Below are 13867 nucleotides of genomic sequence, written 5' to 3'. Positions count from 1 at the left end.
TCGCTTGAACCCAGGAAGTGGAGATTGCAGTGAGCCAAGATCGTGCCACTGCACTCCAGCCTGGGCAACAGAGTGGGACTCTGTCTCAAAAAAAATAAATAGGCCGGGCGGGGTGGCTCAAGCCTGTAATCCCAGCACTTTGGGAGGCCGAGACGGGCGGATCACAAGGTCAGGAGATCGAGACCATCCTGGCTAACATGGTGAAACCCCGTCTCTACTAAAAATACAAAAACCTAGCCGGGCGAGGTGGCGGGCGCCTGTAGTCCCAGCTACTCGGGAGGCTGAGGCAGGAGAATGGCGTAAACCCGGGAGGCGGAGCTTGCAGTGAGCTGAGATCCGGCCACTGCACTCCAGCCTGGGCGACAGAGCGAGACTCCGTCTCAAAAAAATAAATAAATAAATAAATAAATAAATAAATTGCCAGGCTGGTGGTGCACACCTGTAGTCCCAGGTACTGGGGAGTGGGGAGATGCAGAGGCAGGAGGATCACTTGGGCCCAGGAGGTCAAGGCTGCAGTGGGCCAAGATCACATCACTATACTGCAGCCTGGGTGACAAAGCAAGACCCTGTCTCAAAATATATATATATAAATAAAAATAACTTAAAATAAATTTTTAAAGCCGGGCGCGGTGGCTCACGCCTGTAATCCCAGCACTTTGGGAGGCTGAGGCGGGCGGATCACAAGGTCAGGAGATCGAGACCACGGTGAAACCCTGTCTCTACTAAAAACACAAAAAATTAGCCGGGCGCAGTGGCGGGCGCCTGTAGTCCCAGCTACTCAGGAGGCTGAGGCAGGAGAATGGCGTGAACCCGGGAGGCGGAGCTTGCAGTGAGCCGAGATCGCGCTACTGCACTCCAGCCTGGGCGACAGAGCGAGGCTCCGTCTCAAAAAAAAAAAAAAAGAAAAAAAAAAAAAATTTTTTAAAAAGAGATGGAGTCTCACTACATTGTCTAGCTGGTCTTAAACTCCTGAGCTCGGGCAATCCTCCCCGTCAGCCTCCCAAAGTGCTGGGATTACAGGCGCGCACCACAGCACCTGTCCACACTTCCCTTTTAAGGTGCCCACACGCTCCCTCTCCTCAAAGTCCAAGTCTGCTTGGCTTACATGGACCACAGAACCAAAGAGCTCAAGAGCACAGAGAATGTGGCTAAGAGACAAAGGGTGCAAGGGAGAGGGTGTGCCACGACACTGCAGAGGCCACCAAGAAGCGTTCCCATTTCTCAAAGCTTCAGTAAGCTGCTGCCTTGACATACAGTAAGTGCTCAATTAATAATTATTATTTTGGTGATGATGAGTTGCTCAGAGACCATTTTCACAAGAACAGAAAGCAGCGCTGCGTGAGCACCATGCACAGGGCATCAGCTCCCCCTGGTGGACTACGGCAGAGCCACTGCATCCGGGCCTCCCTGCATGCCTACGCCCTCCCTGCCCATGAAACCATCCTGCACCCCAGCTGGCCCCAATAGGCTGCAGGTGCTTGGCAAATTCTTGATTGCTCTTGCTTGCTCAGAGGGCCCCGAGACCACCTGAAGCCCAAAAAAGAAAGCAGTGAAGCTAGATAAGTACAGAGTCCCACAAGCAGCAGATACCTGTGCCGTAGTCAATGCGCGTGGAGTTCCCCACTGACTCCTTTAGGTAAACAGCCACCTCAGGCACAGCAGCTGCCAGATGGGTGGGGACCACTGTGGCCACCAAGTTTTCTGCTTCCTGGTAACACAAGAGACACAAAGTGGTGGCAGCACATTAAGCAGCATCCCAGTGGGCAGGTGCCCAGGGGCAGCACCTGACTGGGGGCCCACGCTGCCATGCCAGGCCAGCCTGGTTCCCTGTTCTGACGGGCCACAGAAGGAAGGGGAGGGACAGCATTTATTATTCTACAGCAGAAGACTACCCAGGCAGCTTATCATCGACTGATTCTTCCAGGGCACAGGAGTCTGGGGCAAGACAGGAGGAATCTGGAAAAAAGCCTCAATCCTCCCAAGTGGTAAATCACTGGAGCCCCACAGAGACTCTGGTAGGTTGGTGCTATGATTCCCACACAGGCCACCTTCCTAAGAGCTTGTGTCATGTGCCATTAAAAGACATGCAGAAGAATGTTCACAGCAGCATTGTTTAGAGTAGCCAAAAGGTGGAAATGCAATGGAAATGTCCATCGACAGTGAAATGAATAAAGTGTGGTATAGTCATACAATAGAACACTACACAGCAAAGAAAAAGACTTACAGCTAGACACGAAAACATGGATGAATCTCAGACATGACATTGAGCAAAAGAAGCCAGAGAGTTATACGAAGTTCAGAAACGTGGAAAAAAATCAATTTATGGAATAGAAATCAGAATAATCTGAGCTATATCAATTGGGAAGGGGAGCACTCCAGCTAGAATGTTCTATTGCTTTGCATGAGTGGTGACTCCATGGGTAAAACACTTGGCATGAGTAAGCCGTACAGCTATAATTTGTCAGCTTTAATATATAACTTAAGGTTGGGCACAGTGGCTCACACCTGTAATCCCAACACTTTAGGAGGCCAAGGTGGGCAGATCACCTGAGGCCAGGATTTCGAGACCAGCCTGGCCAACATGATGAAACCCCATCTCTACTAAAAATACAAAAATTAGCCAGGGGTGGTGGCGCATGCTGTAGTCCCAGCAACTTGGGAGGGTGAGGCAGGAGGATTGCTTGAGCCCAGGAGGTCAAGGCTGCAGGGAGCTACACTCCAGCCTGAGCAACAGAAAAGAAAAAAAAAGACCATGTACCATCGTAAGAGTCCAGAGGCAGGCCCGGGCCTCTCTTGGGAACAGCACTTCACTGGGTCCTGAGTCCTCCCCTCTGCTCTATGTGAAAATATTGGGCCAGCCTGTAATCCCAGCACTTTGGGAGGCCAAGACGGGCGGATCACGAGGTCAGGAGATCGAGACCATCCTGGCTAACACAGTGAAACCCCGTCTCTACTAAAAAATACAAAGGCCGGGCGCGGTGGCTCAAGCCTGTAATCCTAGCACTTTGGGAGGCCGAGACGGGTGGATCACAAGGTCAGGAGATCGAGACCATCCTGGCTAACACGGTGAAACCCCGTCTCTACTAAAAAGTACAAAAAACTAGCCGGGCGAGGTGGCGAGCGCCTGTAGTCCCAGCTACTCGGGAGGCTGAGCCAGGAGAATGGCGTAAACCCGGGAGGCGGAGCTTGCAGTGAGCAGAGATCCGGCCACTGCACTCCAGCCTGGGTGACAGAGCGAGACTCCGTCTCAAAAAAAAAAAAAAAAAAATACAAAAAACTAGCCGGGCGAGGTGGCGGGCGCCTGTAGTCCCAGCTACTCGGGAGGCTGAGGCAGGAGAATGGCGTAAACCCGGGAGGCGGAGCTTGCAATGAGCTGAGATCCGGCCACTGCACTCTAGCCTGCGGGACAGAGCGAGACTCTGTCTCAAAAAAAAAAAAGAAAATATTGGGCCAGAGCAATTAGGACCCAAATTTCCTTAAGCTCAGTTGTAGACAACTGGCATGAGAATCTCCTGGAAAGCTGGTGAAAATCCAGATTCCCTGTAGACTCTGCTTTTCTAGACAGGGTCTGAGATCCTGCATTTTTATTTTATTTTTGTTTGCTTTGAACAGGTAACACCTTCATAAGATTCAAAAATACAAACATCAGTAGGGGATCAGTTCAATAGACTAGTCCATCTACACCATGGAGTATGCAGCTAGCATTCCAAGCGGGTGTGCAATGGCTCCATCATAGCTCAGTGCGTCCTCAAACTCCAGAGCTCAAGTCATTCTCCTGCTTCAGCCACCCAAGTAGCTGAAACCAAAGGCATGCACCACCATTTCTTATTTTTTGCAGAAACGGGGTTTTGCTATGTTGCCTAGCCTACTCACAAACTCCTGGGCTCTAGTGATCCTCCCACCTAAACCTCCCCGAATTCTGAGATTACATGCATAAGCCACCATGCCCAGCTATTTAAAAAATTCCTTTTCTGGGGCCAGGCACGGTGGCTCACACCTGTAATCCCAGCAATTTGGGAGGCCGAGATGGGTGGATCACAAGGTCAGGAGATCGAGACCATCCTGGTTAACACGGTGAAACCCTGTCTCTACTAAAAATACAAAAAATTAGCTGGGCGTAGTGGCGGGCGCCTGTAGTCCCAGCTACTCAGGAGGCTGAGGCAGGAGAATGGCGGGAACCTGGGAGGCGGAGCTTACAGTGAGCCGAGATCACGCCACTGCACTCCAGCCTAGGCGACAGAGCGAGACTCCATCTTGGCGAGGGGGAGAAAAAAAAATTCCTTTTCATAGCTGCACAGTACTCCATGATGTGGATGGACTAATTTATTTAAATGATCCCCTACAGATGGATACTTGGAACATTTCCAATTTGCCGTAATACAAATAGTGACTTAATAAACAGCCTTGTAGTGCAGAGGGCTGTATATGCATAGTCGTGTTTCCCAGAAGATGACCAGAGTATAAACTCATTTGTAATTCTGCTAAGTGAAACTGCCATTTTAACAAACTGTCTGAGATTTGTATATGCCTAGAAGCGCTATACAATGCAGGCCCTTTCCCAACTGGTGCCACCACCCTCACTGCCAGCCCAGTCCCTGGCCTGTCCTGTGGCAGCCTCACCTCATCAAGTTTGGCATACCAGGTCCTGTATGCCTTATTCCCAAACCGAGAGGGCTGGTCCACTGGAGGAGTCTCATCAATCCACCTGTCCAGCGTGTTGAGAAGAGCAACTAGTTTCTCAATGGCCTGTGGAGGCAAAATAGAGGGGTCCAAGCTACAGTGACAAGTGGCTCCCGCTTAGCCACAGAGGGAAGTCCACTGCTGCCAGACAATGACCGACCCCTTGGCATGGCCCCTGCTGGCCACCCTCCCCCATCCCTCTTTCTTCCCCACTGTCCTGAATATGAAGGAGGGTCAGGGGAGCACGATGGGATTTCCAGAGAGGGAAGCACACTAGGCTGATGGGACAGGGACGGGGTGGCTTTAGCACCTGGTTTCTGTAGGCAGCCTACCCATGGGCTGCCACTATAGATAAGCAAACTCCAGCCCTGACATCTTTTTAAAAAGACTTTATGGAAGCCTTTTGTTCAGTATGCAATACCTACTCATCATAAAAAATAGAAATATAAACAGAAGAAAATGAAAATGACCAGTAATCCTGCCACCCAGAAATACACTAAACTTTTTTTTTTTTGAGACGGAGTTTCGCTCTTGTTGCCCAGGCTGGAGTGCAGTGGCGCAATCTCGGCTCACTGCAACCCCTGCCTCCCAGGTTCAAGCAATTCTCCTGCCTCAGCCTCCCAAGTAGCTCGGATTACAGGCACACGCCACCACGCCCAGCTAATTTTTGTATTTCTAGTAGAGACAGGGTTTCTCCATGTTGGTCAGGCTGGTCTCAAACTCCTGACCTCAAGTGATCCACCTGCATCAGCCTCCCAAAGTTCTGGGATTATAGGCGTGAGCCACCATGCCCGGCCTACACTAAACATTTTAACATACCCTTCTGTGTTATCTTCTTATAGTGTTTTATATTGTTTAGCATGGTGGGTCTGGATTCAAACCACAGCTAAAACACCATTTAGTTGCTGTGAGACTTTGAGCAAGTGACTAACTCTGAGCCTCTCAGTTTCTTCGTCTAAAGAATGGGGCTGATGATAAATACCTCCTGAGGTGCATAGTGCCCGGCACGGGGTAACGGAATACATTCATCACAGGACACATTCTGCTTTGCAGCCTGCTCCTTTTCCTCATGAACCTCATTCCACATCTACATATAAACATTATCTTATGACAACCTTTACTAAGTGAATAACATTTCATCGTGCCACTGCGTTATAATTAATTTAACTAATTCCTCACTGTTAAATGTTTGGTTATTTCCACCTGTTTCACTACCTATTTCATACATAATGCTACAGTAAATCAGTTTGCAACTCATATCTTTGTGGAAATGCCATCATGTGCAATGCTTTGCAGGGTGGCAGAGTTTGAGAGCCCATCCCCTTACGCCTTTCCCACAGAAGACAGGGACCAAGAAGTTGAATCGGAGTCAGAGGTGTGGGCAGCATTGGCACATAAAATGTTACTCAATGAAGAAATCAGGTGGCTGTCTGCCCAACCCAAAGGTCAGTTAGAAGGTGCTCCTTCCAGGCTGGCTTGTAGAAAAAGGCCAGCATCAGGGCTGGTGGAAAATACAAGGCAGAGGCTATCTGCAGCCAGTCAGTCCTGGGAAGAGTCCCTGCCAGGAAGTGGATCTTGCCTGTGTCTATGGAAACAAATGGTATAAGAAGAAACTTACAGGAAATCCTGGCACTGGGTAGGAACTAGCAGGGTGATGCCCACGTGAGAAGTTACGCCTGGGAGGACAAGGCAGACTAAGCCTGCCAGGTGCAAAGACTCAGCCAAGAGCTATGCATGTACTTGGGGAGAGGCAGGCTTAAGCTAATGAAACTCAGGCTGGCCATGCCCCCAGCTGCATATGTGAAACCTGCCCTGAATGCTGCTCTCTCTCATTTCCCCTTTATCTAGGCTTGGGGCATGGAAGGACAGGAAAAGTAGCCTGTAAGAGGAGAAATTTCCCTTTACACCTGGCTAAAGCAGAGGGCCAGGATGGCATAAAGCTGCCTTGCTGAAATGTGAGAGCGCTGGCAGAGCCTGGCTTTGTGAAGAACCAGGAATGGCTGATAAGCACAGGCCAGACCTAACCCACGCAGCAATGGGGGCTTACAATGGATGGCACAGTTATCTTGGCCCCAGGAAGCACCAGTCAGCCCCAGATGCCCCAGGGATCTCAGTCTTAGGCAAGGCACTGAAGGGGACAGAGATGGCAGAGGTCACAGGAGCCAGGCCCCAGCTGCTAGCTCAGCTGGGCCAATGAATAATTCAAAGGCTCCCAGCTCCTCTTCAGGAGAGGGCTTTTTGAATGTAGGGGCTGCCTCTATTGTTTGTTGTGTTGGGAGAGAAGGGCTGGAAGAAAGGGAACTGGGGCTGAAACCCCTTTGAGGCACAAAGAACAACTCCAGCTCTCCCATTCTCCCTAGGCCAGTGCTTCCTTTTTGGATTTCAGGGACCAGTAAAATCTTCCCTAAAATTGTACTGTCCATTTTTGAATTTTGCCCCCTTGTAGGTTTTAAAAAGGCAAACAGAACAACAACAACAAAAATAAACCTCCTATCACATTTATTTTGCAAAAATCAAAAATGTTAACCCCCATAAGAGGAGGACAGGCATCATTTAAAATAAGAGCTAGCTGGCCAGGCGCGGTGGCTCACGTCTGTAATCCCAGCACTTTGGGAGGCCAAGACAGGCAGATCACCTGAGGTCGGGAGTTCGAGACCAGCCTGATCAACATGGAGAAATCCCATCTCTACTAAAAATACAAAATTAGTCGGACATAGTGGCACATGCCTGTAATTCCAGCTAGTGAGGAGGCTGAGGCAGGATAATCATTTGAACCCAGGAGGCGGAGGTTGTGGTGAGCCAAGATCGCACCATTGCACTCCAGCCTGGGTTGGAACAAGACTCCATCTCAAAAATAAAAACAAAAATAAATAAATAATAAAAAATAAAAGCTACCTTTTTTTTTCTTTTTGAGACAGTCTCGGAGTCTCACACTGTCGCCTGGGCTGGAGTGCAGTGGCACCATCTTGGATCACTGCAACCTTCGCCTCCTGGGTTTCAAGGGATTCTCCTGCCTCAGCCTCCCAAGTAGCTGGGATTACAGGTGCCCGCCACCAAGCCCAGCTAATTTTTTGTATCTTTAGTAGAGACAGGGTTCCACCATGTTGGCCAGGCTGGTCTTGAACTCCTGACCTCGTGATTCACCTGCCTCGGCCTCCCAAGGGGCTGGGATGACAGGCATGAGCCACCACGCCCAGCCAAGAGCTAGCTTTCTATGCAACAACACTATTGAAAATTAGAACTCACTAATGCCTAATAGTAACAATAGCTAATAACAATCCAAGTATTTATTTAGTATGTGTTAGGCACTATGCAAAAGACAACCCCTACTCATGGGATCTCAGTGAATCTTCCCCAAGGGGCCATGAGTAGTCTGCTGACTCTTACCACTCTACAGATGAGGAAACAGAGTTGGGGTCAAAAATGACAAAGCTATTGGTTCACAAGTGATGAAACTAGCCAGCCTGACTCCAGAACCCAAGCGTGTAACCACATTGCAATCCTGCCAAAGCACAGTCCTTGAGCTAAGATAATACCTGGGCCAGGCGCAGCAGCTCGTCTGTAATCCCAGCACTTTGGGAAGCAAAGGCAGGTGAATCACAGGTAGGTAGGGAGTTTGAGACCAGCCTGGCCAACATGGTGAAACCCCATCTCTACTAAAAATACAAAAATTAGCCGAGTGTGGTGGCGGGCACCTGTAATCCCAGCTACTCAGGAGGCTGAAGCAGGAGAATCGCCTGAGCCTGGGAGGTGGAGGCTGCAGTGAGCCAAGATCATGCCATTGCATTCCAGCCTGGGCGACAAGAAAAAACTCAAAAAAAAAAAAAAAAAAAAAAAAAAAAAAAAAAAAAAGACAATACCTGCTTGTTGTGGATGGCTACCATCAAAATCACGGGCAATTACAGGACTTGGCAGTTAAGGATTTGCTGGGGTAATTACAAACTTCCCCTTTAATTAGCCTTCCTCCACGACATTCCTGGCCCACTGAGTACAGCTGAGCATCCCTTACCACAGGCTCCAGGAGGAACCCCCCCTTTCCCCAGCCATCCTGCACCCAGACCCTCAGTTCCAGAGCACTGAGTGAGCCCAAAAGGAACCCAAAAAGCCACTAATGGGCCTGGCTCCCACGGGAAGGCTGCCTACCAGAAGCACAGGCCTGGTTCTCCTGAAATGAACAGAACAGGACCTAGGTCACCCTACAGCCAGACAGGCCCAGCAGTACGCAGCTCTGCCAGGGGCTGGGTATAAGGGTGAAGCACACAATGTTGATCTTGGGGCAGGTGGAGAAACTGGGCCAGGGCAGGGCCACACCTTACCCAACAGGCCCAAGGCTGTGGCTACAGAGCTGGGTAGGCCAAAGTACTGAGGACTTTCAGTCCCTGGTGACTGAGGTAAGAGACTCAAGGTGGCTCTGGGCCAACTGGGACATGAACCCAAGAGGCTCCTGGAGGCCTAGGTCCTAGCCCTGGGAGACAGCATCCAGAAAAAGCAAAGAGCCAGTAAGGCCACACCTTCCAATCAGTATCTGCCTCCCCTCAGCTCTTGCCCTCGCTACACAAACAAAACCATCTCTGAAACAACGTCCAGAAAGCACCCACCAGGCAGTGTGAACCCAAATGCAAAAAAATGCATGTGCCCTTTGACTCCACATGTCCGCGTCTAAGAATGAATCCTTCGGAAACAAGGCCCACAGATCTATGTGCAGGGATGCAACGATATGCGAGGAGCAATGTTTACCTGGATAATCTAAAAGTCTGTTTAAATAAATGAGGGGCCAAGTTTGATGGCTCACATCTGTCACCCCAGCACTTTGGGAGACCACAGCAGGAGGATTGCTTGAGCTCAGGAGTTCGAGACCAGCCTGGGCAACATGGTGAGACCCTGTCTCTATATTTAAAAATAAAATAAAATAAAATATAACAAATAAATGAGGGCACAGCTCACTGCAGGAGAAGAGGAGCTCTTGCTTTCCTGGGTGTCCACTGTCAGTAGGGGCTGCCCTGGAAGCTGGGTATGAGAAACACAGGGAGAGATCAGCTCTGCTGTGAATGTCTAACACATGTCTATTACTAATCTCTCCAGTGAGCACATTTACTATTTTGTAATCTGTTTTAATTTCAAAAGTTATATAAAAACAGCAGGCCAGGTGCAGTGGCTCATGCCTATAATCCCAGCACTTTGGGAGGCTGAGGCAGGCAGATCACCTGAGGTCAGGAGTTTGAGACCAGTCTGACCAACATGGAGAAACCCCATCTCTACTAAAAATTCAAAATTAGCCAGGCGTGGTGGCACACGCCTGTAATCCCAGCTACTCAGGAGGCTGAGGCAGGAGAATCGCTTGAACCCAGGAGGCAGAGGTTTTGGTGAGCCAACATCGTACCACTGCACTCCAGCCTGGGCAACAAGACTGAAACTACGTGTCCAAAAAAAAAAAAAAATACTAACTATAAAACAGCATGTTTACCTTGATCTCAATTTTATAAATATCCACCTATTCACAGATTTTTAAAATTAGAAATATAGACATGAAAATGTGAAGTGCACATGTATTTGGGCAATCTTATTTTCTGCCCTGGCCCGGTGGTGGGCACTGAGCCCACGAGACTCTGAAGCTATTTTTTTTCTGAGACAGAGTCTCGTTCTGTTGCCCAGGTTGGAGTGCAGTGGCGCAAACTCAGCTTACTGCAAGCTCCGCCTCCTGGGTTCACGCCATTCTCCTGCCTCAGCCTCCTGAGTAGATGGGACTACAGGCGCCCGCCACCACGCCCGGCTAATTTTTTGTATTTTTTTTTTTTTAAGACGGAGTCTCTCTCTTTCGCCCAGGCTGGAGTGCAGTGGCGCAATCTCGGCTCACTACAAGCTCCGCCTCCTGGGTTCAGGCCATTCTCCTGCCTCAGCCTCTTGAGTAGCTGGGACTACAGGCGCCCGCCACCAGGCCCGGTTAATTTTTTTGTATTTTTAATAGAGACGGGGTTTCACCGTGTTAGCCAGGATGGTCTCGATCGCCTGACCTCGTGATCTGCCCGCCTCAGCCTCCCAAAGTTGTGGGATTACAGGCGTGAGCCACCACGCCCGGCGACTCTGGAGCTATTTTTGGAAAGGCTGCTGCAGCAGCTCCTCCTGGGCCTACCTCAGAGACTTTGTACTCGAAGGTCAGTTTCTTCCCCTTCACACCTTCGTTGAGGGTAAGGATGAATCCGATGTAGTCAGCGTATGCCTACCAAACAGAGAGGAGAATGGGAGAGGGGTGGCAGACCCCCCCACCACCTGCCCCAAGCTCCACCAGGTTACCAAAGAGCTCTGAGTTTTCTACTTCTCTTGAGCCTGACTCCCAACCCCACAGCAGGAGAAGTAGAAACATAATGCCAAATACCCGACCCCTACCCTCCAGAAAAGCTGGCAAGACAGTGACCACAGCAACACGCTAATCTCCAGCCAGAACAAGTACTCACTATTGCTGCCAGCAGTTTCTTGACACAATAGACCTATAAGGTAGACACTGCTGTTGCTGTTGCCGTCTTACAGATGAGGAAACTAAGGGTCTTGCCCCCAGCAATCAGCCACTTACAGGCAGGCCAGGCTGTCTAGTTGCAGTGCAGATGCCTGCCACAGACAGGTCTCCCCACACAACCATCCCCAGCTTTCAACCAGACACTCTCTTCCCTGCCGGGCTGCAGTTACACCCAACATAGGGATAAGAAAGCACTGAGGGTCAGGTGTTGTGGCTCAAGTCTGTAATCCTAGCACTTTGGGAGGCTGAGGCAGGAGGATCACTTGAACCCAGGAGCTTGAGACCAGCCTGAGCAACATAGTGAGACTCCATTTCTCCAAAAAATTAAAAAGTTTGCCAGGCATGGTGCCTGTAGTCCCAGCTACTCAGATGGCTGAGGTGGGAGGATTGCTTGAGCCCAAGAGGTGGAGGCTGCAGTGAGCTGTGATCACATCACTGAACTCCAGCCTGGGGGACAGAGTGAGACCCTGTCTCAAAAAAAAAAAAAAAAAAAAATAGCATTGAGGTGCAGGCCCCTAGAGAGGCAGGTGCTGGGAACAAGTGACTCCTGTTTGGTTTTGCTTCTTCTTCATCCCTTTTTCCTCTCACTTTCTTTCTCCTTATCCAAGCTGGGGTGTCCACAGTAAGCCCTGAGACAAGCCCTGATATCTAGAAGGAAGTATTCCTATACCAAGATCTTCCTGCCAGCCATGGGATGACCCCCAGCAGGCCAGGCCTCTACAAAGCAACTCTCCCAGGCCAGGGCAAGTCTGAGCCCCTGTCCTGACTGTAGCTACGCTGGAACGCATGGATGAGAAGCAGCAAAGGAAGTGTCACATTTGGATTCAAACAAGCAAGCAGGTTCTCAACTAGAGCAATCTGGCTCAGAGAAGATCTGACAAGATCTGGAGACAATGCTAGTTGTGACAGCTGGGGAAAGGAATGCTGCTGATATCTAGTGGGTAGAAGCCAGAGATATTACTAAACGTCCTACATGGCACAGGACGGCCCGCTACAATGAAGAATTATCTGCCCCCAAATGTCCATAGTGCTGACATTGAGAAACTCTGAGGTAAAGCAACCAAGATGATGAAAGGACTGAAACTATATCCTTTGAGTCTCTAAGCTGAAGGGACTGTTGATCCTGGTGAAGGCTCAGAAAAGACATGATAACCATTTCCAAACACTGAGAGGGCAGGCTTGTGAAAAAGGAACCACACAGGCTTAGATGGCCCCAAGCCCCAGTGAGGACAAGGCAAAGAAGTCGTAGGGTGTGGGTCTCCTGGAAAATATGCCCAGCACGCGAGGACCCCTGTGCCCAGCCTTCTGTACGCGCAACACCCTCCAGCTCAGCTCACAGGCCGGGGGCAGGAGCCTGACTAGAATTGGGCCAGAGGCCTTCCCTTAGAAATTGAAATTGGCTTTCTTTTGCTCAGTCTGTATTTCCACAGCCTGTACCAGAAGCCTGGGAGGTACAAGTAGTTATCTTCTGCCCATCATTTCAGTTGAGCAGCAGAGAAAGTCAATCCGTGCCCAGTGCTCTGGGTCCCAGCTCCTAGGTATGTGCAGGCTTAGCTATATGCCTGGCCAAAGTTTCCATGAGATAGCCTCTTCTCCCTTTGAGGCACTGGCTGCCACACTTGCTGTTACTTGCAGCCAAGAATCAAAGTGACTCGCTCCATCATTTCGAACACTCATGTTCCGCCAATACAGCAACACTCAAGGGGCAATGGCTTATGAGAACCAGGAGCGGAACTCTCCCGGGCTACCCTGGCGCCAGCCTGATAAAGATCTAGGGATGGGACAGCCAGCTCCCGTCACCTTTCTCCCTAGCTTCTGAAAACTCAGGCTCCAAGAGCAAGAAGGGCCAGGAACTCACCACCCGTCATGCCAGGAAAACCACTGCCTTTGAAAAGCCCAAGTTTCTCACTGCAGTTCCAAGCCTAAAGTGCAGACACCACAGGTACCTGAGAACGCTTCCATTTGCCCATGTCTGGAACTGTGTGGATCTCCTTTTTTGGAATGATGAAGTTCTGAGTGGCTGGAGGGGCCTCCTCCGAAGAATCTTGACAAAAAAAATGAAAAAAACAAATAGGTAAATAGAATCCTCCCCTATAATACACACACTCCTTCTCACCTTTTTTTTTTGAGACCGAGTTTTGCTCTTGTTGCCCAGGCTGGGGTCCAGTGACATGATCTCGGCTCACAGCAACTTCCACCTCCAGGGTTCAAGCAATTCTCCTGCCTCAGTCTCCTGAGTAGTTGGGATTATAGGCATGCACCACCACACCCAGCTAATTTTTTTTATTTATTTATCTTTTTTTTTTTTTTGAGACAGAGTCTTGCTCTGTAGCCCAAGCTGGAGTGCAGTGGCGTGATCTTCGCTCACTGCAACCTCTGCCTCCCGGGTTCAAGCGATTCTCCTGCCTCAGCGTCCTGAGTAGCTGGGATTACAGACGTGTGTCACCATGCCCAGCTAATTTTTGCATTTTTAGTAGAGACGGAGTTTCACCATGTTGGCCAGGCTGATCTCAAACTCCTGACCTCAGGTGATCTGCCCGCCTTGGCCTCCCAAAGTGTTGGGATTACAAGTGTGAGCCACCACGTCTGGCCTCTCTCTCACTTTTAAACCAGGACTCCAGGACCTGAGCCCTCGCACAAACCAGGCACATACTTCCAGGACAGAGTAATGGCTTG

At 49.9% G+C, this 13867-nt stretch overlaps 1 protein-coding gene across 5 annotated transcripts in view; it reads right to left on the bottom strand.

Moving 5' to 3' along the window:
* PTPA (protein phosphatase 2 phosphatase activator) overlaps positions 1-13867 on the bottom strand; it is a 41598-nt gene that overhangs the window by 16119 nt on the left and 11612 nt on the right. For 2 of the 5 annotated variants that reach the window (XM_009188053.1, XM_017949282.2), the window contains exons 3-6: positions 13138-13235; positions 10811-10897; positions 4621-4746; positions 1591-1708 (exon numbers count right to left, since the gene is read on the bottom strand). In XM_009188053.1, coding sequence (XP_009186317.1) covers positions 1591-1708; positions 4621-4746; positions 10811-10897; positions 13138-13235 — 429 coding nt within the window. Of the gene's footprint in view, positions 1-1590; positions 1709-4620; positions 4747-5662; positions 5768-10810; positions 10898-13137; positions 13236-13867 lie in introns of all 5 variants that reach the window. The other 3 variants (XM_009188054.1, XM_017949283.2, NM_001169081.1) reach the window with 2 other exon arrangements.

This window comes from Papio anubis, chromosome 13 (assembly GCF_008728515.1).
Source record: "Papio anubis isolate 15944 chromosome 13, Panubis1.0, whole genome shotgun sequence".
Classification (NCBI taxonomy): domain Eukaryota; kingdom Metazoa; phylum Chordata; class Mammalia; order Primates; family Cercopithecidae; genus Papio; species Papio anubis.
The sequence above is the reverse complement of the archived record's forward strand: the minus strand, read 5'-3'. Positions and strand labels throughout refer to the sequence as shown.